Raw genomic sequence first — 6,723 nt, forward strand, 5'->3', positions numbered from 1 at the left:
AGCCTAATGACGCACTGGAAGTTCGTTTGAATACCCGCCCTCACGACTTCATGGCAGACGTAACGAAAACACAATTTTGCGGGAGACTCGAAATTTTAACGTAAATTGATTAGTTTCTCAGTGAATACGACAGTGTTCGCTACCGGACAAGCGCTGGGGGCACTATAAAACACAAAATCTTTCGAATAAAACAAACTTATATAGCTACGCAGCAAAATAGGTTCATGTAAAGATGGAGCTATTCACAACGGCATTGAAGAATGTTGGTAAGTCATGTCGCCGGCTTCTCCAGAACAAGTAATAGTCCGTGAAAATTAAAAAAAAAATGAAGAAAAGCAGGTAAGAAAATGAAATGTGCATATGGGTGGAAGTTACAATAATAAAGACACTCGAATGACCCCCACCGTAAACAGCAAAGAACGGAAGGAGAAAAATAAAGCATAAACTGACTAGTGGGTATAGCCATAAAAATACGCAAGCCGCTCTGGTATATATAGAGCCTGTCTAAAGTCAAAACTATTGATTGAAAGACATTTTCTAGACGTCATATAAGCAGTCTTATACCATAGTAAGAAGGCCCCAGGGCCTCTGTAATACCCTATGTGCACTCTAAGAGGACTTCGTAGGGAGTCTTCACCACAATGCTCCAAAATGACCAATCGAAGTGTCCCAGTGTGTAAATTAGGCGAATTACGTGTCCGAGCATCCAGTTTGAGTGAAAAAGGGCATCTTTGCAGGGACTATGTGCAATGCAAACCCTGCGCACGTGCACTTTTTTTTTAGTGAAATCATATACTGGGCTTCGTCATTCTCCAAATTTGCACACTGGGTCACTTGAATTGGTCATTCTGGATCACTGTGGGAAAGGCGACCTACGGAGACTTCTAAGAGTGTACACCCATAAAGCGCTATAACGAGTTTTGTTCAAGTCGGCTTCACTGCTGTACACGAACGATTTGCTGGGAAGTGTTTTGTTGCGCAGTGATATCAACCTCTTATATCAAAATATTGTAGGTGCGATATACCTCCAGAAGACCCGTTGGGTATTCATAAAGCGTCATACCCCGAGCCCTTCAAAGTTCGCTTCACCACTACATACAGAGGGGCGCTGGAAGAACATTTTCAGACGGAATGTTTGACATAAAGGTATGAATGTCCTAGCACCTTGTATTACAGTATTAGCTATTCCCATAGACCCATGAAACGCTGCACACCGACCTCCTTGAAAGTCGGCTTCACCACGATCACAAACGCATTGCTGGAAAGGCATTTTCCAGCGGCAACATGTGCGGTTTCATACGAAAATTTGAAGGCTCTAGTCCATTTTGTTGATGGTGCCTTAACAGCAGGGCTGCTAAGCCGAGCGTTATCCGTCCGTCGCACCAAAAAACCTCGCGAGGAGTATGACGTCACCTCGCGCTGCTTAGCAAGCCCTGTGCATAGCTTCGCGCTGGCTTCGCTAGCCTAGGCGTGGCTCCGCCGAGCCTCACCGGCGCCCGTCAAGCCGTGACGTCACTGCGCAACAGTTCTGCTATTTGTCCAGCCTTGCACCAACAGTGCAAGCTGCGCCTATTTTTTGTATGCGTCTAAGCTCCACACAGAAAGAAGCCCTTACATTATCTTGAGAGGTAACAGAAAAAAAACGAGGGGAGGGGGGCAATGGACGCGCTTTTGTACATGAACGAAACATTTTGAGGGACAATACACATGACTACTAAATAAGAAAAAGAAAATACGAGAGGAAAGCACAGAAGGCAAACAGGGTGATGCAAATTTAGCTGCAGGTAACAGCAGCTAAACCAGTTGAAGCTTTCTAGAAAACCAGGCCACGCCCGCCTAAACACTAGATAAACCAATAAACATTCAGAATAAAATTTACAAAAAAAGGGGGGGAAACGTGCCGCGGGCCCTTCAGGGGCGCGTGTTTTTCAAAGGGTATGCTAATGCGCACAGAGCAGGCGTCATGGCTCACTCCAGGAAACAAAAATAACGCGCAGTTTGGAGTCTTCGTTGCCGAGGTGATTTACTTAGGCACTCGGTGTTGCTATTCGATGGTAATGATACTTCCTCAATGCGATGAAAAGAGTTCAAATAACGCCTTGTTAAAATAAATTAAAAATAAATAAATGTAGTAAAATAAAGTAAAAAAACGACTTAGTTGTATCTATATGCCTGGCTTTTGTTGGAGACACGCGCACATGAATCCCCAAATAACGCTCTGGTATAAGTAAGGTCATTCATTTTCGGGGGAAAATTAGATTCTGCCTGCGTGCACTTCCCTCCCCCTATTCTCCGGAAAGCTACCGTAAAACCCGGTTAATTCTATCTCAATTACCTCAAAACTTCGGTTAACTCGAAAGCTTTCCGAATCTTAAACCGACCTCCCACAGACGCCACGTATTCGTACCCGCTCATCTCCAGAGGTTTTTGGAGTGCTCCCCGGATAACTCAAAATATCGCCACGGAAAATTCCAATACGCGCCCTCTTCAAGACTTGGCCGAAAAGCTGGAAGATAGACGGAAAGATGATAATAGACGCCTGTAAATAGAAGCCAGCCGACAAAGAAACAACAAGCGGCTGGTGGTAGCCCAAGCACCAATCTCTACCCGCTGCTCCATTGCGTCACCCCTCGTTCTCATCGGTCGCATTGCATTACGGTATACATTACGGGGGGGGGGGGGGGGGGGGTGACAACGGGATGATGAATGCCTGACATGCTGGAGGGGTCGAGGCAACGGACATGTTCCCCAATAAATGCATTTTTGTTGCGCCACTGAAGGAAATCACGTTTGGAGACAAAGCGCACCCAAGGGGGAACAACAAGCTCAGCCAGACGCGCGGAGAACCGAGAGAACGATAAGGATCTACAAGATATCCTGACGCTAGCCGAGACAGAAACGATTTCTGCGTTTCCTACGCAACAAAGTTGGGCCCTGCGATGGGGGAGGGGGGGGGGGAGACTAATCTGGTGGCACATGAAGGCCCTCGGAGATGCATCCCTGGTGACTCCAGTTGCGACTGCCGAGAAAGCACAGATAACACCCTAATTTAATGGGATGTGTCTTGAAAGAATGCAGCGTAATACGAACCAACTTCTTGCTATTTTCACTATATGTTACCGGTTCACAATTCCATTGCTGACCAGGTGTGAGCATCCATAAATTGATTTTAAATTGATCCGACTAACTGCGCTGAGTTTCAAAGAAGACTCGCTTTTGTAGCGAGGGACCGTACACTAAAAGGTATGCGAAATGCGCAGCCACGGGTTTCACATTTTCCACCCTCTGTTTCGCTAAATCTAAAGCGCACCGCCTACGAATTCGATTCTTGCTTTTGCCACTTCGAGTTGACCGGGTATTAAGGGTAAAAATCGGTGACCCGATTTTTCTATTCAAATTCGCAATTACTCGTAGTATTTGTGACGATAAAAAAAGGCTACCTGAAATAAAACTCTTCAAATAAAACTGAAAACGCCGCTCCGGTCTTACTTTGGATTGCAAAACGAACCAGCCATCGTCGTAGCACGGCGGCATAAGGACTTGTTCAAAACGCCTGTGCTAAAAATCACTATTCCTCATTGGGAGAAGTCCGACGGCCCTGCTGGCGATGGGTTTATTGGATACTCGATTACAGTTGAGCGCATCAGACAATTTTTTCAATTATCCCTCCGCCATGAAACGTCACTTAGGGACTGTGTTCCGAGTTAAGCGCAGCGCGAGAACACTCGCTTGCACGCGAAATGAAAGGATTAACATAAAGTGAACACCAAGAGGAACAAACTGGAGACGAGCCGGGGAGGCCGAAATAGCTCGGCGTTTTGACGCTTGGACTATAAACCGAGCCAACCCGCAGATGCACGGCAAAAGTAGAAAGACCCGCGTTTCTCCATTCCCCGCGGTTGCGTTTTCCGGGCAGACGACGCAACGCTGTCGCGCGCCCAGTGACGCCGCATCGCCACCGGCGGCCTCCATGCGCAACCGGCGGGACCCTGACACCTGCCGCCATCCAGCGGCGGCGCCAGCAAACGCCGGCCTCGCGTTCATCCGGCGCTGGCTCTGGGAGGCGGGTATCGCTCGAGCAGCTCTGCGTAACAAACGACCTAGTTTTGTGGTTAAAGAAAGCAGGGAAGCTCGTCGGGGAATCAGCATCGGCGTCATTTCGGATGACCCAGGGCTGCTTGAAGTGAAAGAGGCCCCGTTCCAGGTGAGGTGGTTGGGAACAAGCCTTTCAGGCGGCACTAAGGCAGCGTTGCTTGCGAAAGCAAAAAAAGAGCGCTGAGCAACGCCCGCGCCGCGCTGCTAGTCGTGCTGCACGGGACGCGGCGGTGCGGTGCAGTGAAGACGTCTTTCGCACAGTGGCGCGGGAGGCCTTTACTTGACCGGATCTTTGGGACCGAGACCCCTCAAGTTGGGGCCTCTCGGGGCTCCAGAAACGCGTGTGCTGCTGTTCTGACCCCGGTAGTGCTGTCTGGCTCGAGCCGCGTGTGCTGCTCCCCTGTCGCGCCCGATGTGTGAGCGCCGAGCGGCAGAGCATTTGAGGGCGCTTTGCGCGCGCGGTTTGATTATTTTCGTCCCGTACGTCAGCGCGGCAACTCAGTGGCGCGGCTATATCCACCCGGTGAGGCTAATAGGGCCACCGCTTAGAGCAGACCCGCATCTGTCGGCCACCTTTGGCGCCCTGCCTGCTGTAAAGTGAGCTGTGATCAGCAGCGCCCTTGCTGCTGCTATCGATCCCGGACCGCAGTCCAGTTCGCTTCCACGGCTCTTGGCTTGGCAGTGGCTCATAAAAGCGCGAGCCTCGAGTTACTGGGCTAGGCCCGCGGCGCAGCGTGGATGTGCAAATGAGGCTGAACACCAGTCGTGGACGTTCTTCTCGCGCGGAATCCGACGCATGCCACGTCGCGTCGGTCGAGTCAACCTGACACTGCGAGCGTATTTACGTCAAACCAGTAGGGCAGGCTCACGTGTAGACTAACGAAGCTCTACTAGCGGAACAAAAGCGAAATTCTGCGAACACGCAGCGAAGAAAAAATTGCAATTTTTATTTCACTACTATCTGGAGAGCATGGGCCCTGCCTGAAATTGCTCACGTGGGTCCGAAAGTGGAAACAAAGCCGTCGTTTTTTATTTTGTTTGCGTACCCACGTTTGGTGCTTGCTAGCATTCACTATGAATACCTCCTGCCGAGGGTGTTTTCAGGTTATTCGATGGCATCGTGCTGCTCCTGCTTTGTTGTGCATGACTGAAAGTTGCCCTTGTTGTTGTGAACAATATTTCCTGGTCCCACCACTCACTCGCTCGTCGCTTTAGAAGTGCGGAGGCTTGTGTTAGAAATTTGAATGTAAAAGCCAGCGTGGCATCCTTTAAACGTCACCTAATTTCGCGCAGCAAAAAAAAAAAAAAAAAAGGGGGGGGGGGGGGAGCGACATTACGTCACGAAATAAAGCATCTATGTTTTTATTTTGCATAAACTTCGGCGTGCGCAGTACTTGAAAAACTGCAGAAGTAGCAGCTTGTGTAGTATAGTCCAAATTTTCATTCAGTTCGCTGTAAATGTGCCGGTTTTTATGCAGGGCAGAAAATATTGCCTGCGGGGTTTTGTTAGAAGCCCTGCTTTTTTTTTTTCTTCAAAGGGAAATTAAGTTGATTTTTAAAGCGAACAGGAACTGTTTTATGGTTGTTGTGTTTCGTTTGTTTTAGGCATAATTGCGGCTCATTTGCACAAGAAACTTTACAAAACTTTAATATCTAATCGAAACATTTCCTGTTTCGCATAAATCGCACAAGGTCGCCGCGAACCCCGCAAAATAAAAAGGATGGTGCAATGATGCGTGGGGCACAGCTTCTGAAAATTCACTTGTTTTGCCAGCCGGTATTGGCGAACTCTTTTACACAGCTGCAATTCACCAACAGTTACGAAATCGTTCGTTGTCCGTTCTGCAACAATTACGAAACGTAAGCCACCGATGAAGCGGTTCGGTGGTTCGGAGAAAAATGAAATCCCCTTCGTCGAACGACGATGATGGTTGAAACGCAAAGCTTTCTTGCGTGCGAAAATCAAATGGCGAAGTGCCAAAATCAAAGCCCGCGCAATAAAAGTCCAAGCGATCAAATTGCAACGATCAAATTGCAAACTGCCTGCGAGTCAAAGTCCGAACAATCTCCGTGGTCCAACACGAATCCCTCACGCGAAAGCTGAGCGCCCCCCCACCCGTCGTCGACCGTGTCGGATTGGCGCAATCGAATGGGCACGTTGCACCGCACAGAAGCCGCTGTGAGCGCAGCACTTTTCCTAATAAAGTCGCCTTTAGCGCTCGCTAGGGAATCGATGAAGGAGTGGCGATTTCTCGACCCGTTACTGCCTGCAACGTACCGAGCCAACGGTCTACGGGGCTGACACTGAGACAAAGCGTGGAGACAACCGTGATGAATGCATCGATTCCCCCTTACCTTTTTTCAATAGTTAGAACTTGATTGGTCGGCTAAAGCCTTCTGTGTGTGGGCGCCCGTGGCTTCACTCGTGATAAGGCTGTTGGTATATCGGTCAAGGCGGCGACGCTTACGTAATTTGAATGTTACGAAGAAGCATGGCATCTTTCACAATAGAAATGCCGTCCTGAACCACCAGGATATGAAAATTGGCGCTGCTGATTGTGCGGCAAACATCAGCGCAACGTGCCTATGACATCGGCCTCGTAACGCGAGGAAACGAGGTTTGATTCC

General features: G+C 49.0%; 1 protein-coding gene across 1 annotated transcript in view; it reads left to right on the forward strand.

The window, feature by feature from the left end:
- Positions 1-3,955: 3,955 nt before the first annotated feature.
- LOC144155500 (tubulin polymerization-promoting protein homolog) overlaps positions 3,956-6,723 on the forward strand; it is a 53,954-nt gene continuing 51,186 nt past the window's right edge. Inside the window, exon 1 of the mRNA XM_077686988.1 lies at positions 3,956-4,204. Within this exon, the coding sequence (XP_077543114.1) occupies positions 3,971-4,204 (234 nt within the window). The 5' untranslated portion in view covers positions 3,956-3,970. The remainder of the gene's footprint in view (positions 4,205-6,723) is intronic.

Source organism: Haemaphysalis longicornis, unplaced genomic scaffold (genome assembly GCF_048455015.1).
Source record: "Haemaphysalis longicornis isolate Haplotype H1 unplaced genomic scaffold, Haemaphysalis longicornis Haplotype H1 scaffold_1, whole genome shotgun sequence".
Lineage (NCBI taxonomy): Eukaryota > Metazoa > Arthropoda > Arachnida > Ixodida > Ixodidae > Haemaphysalis > Haemaphysalis longicornis.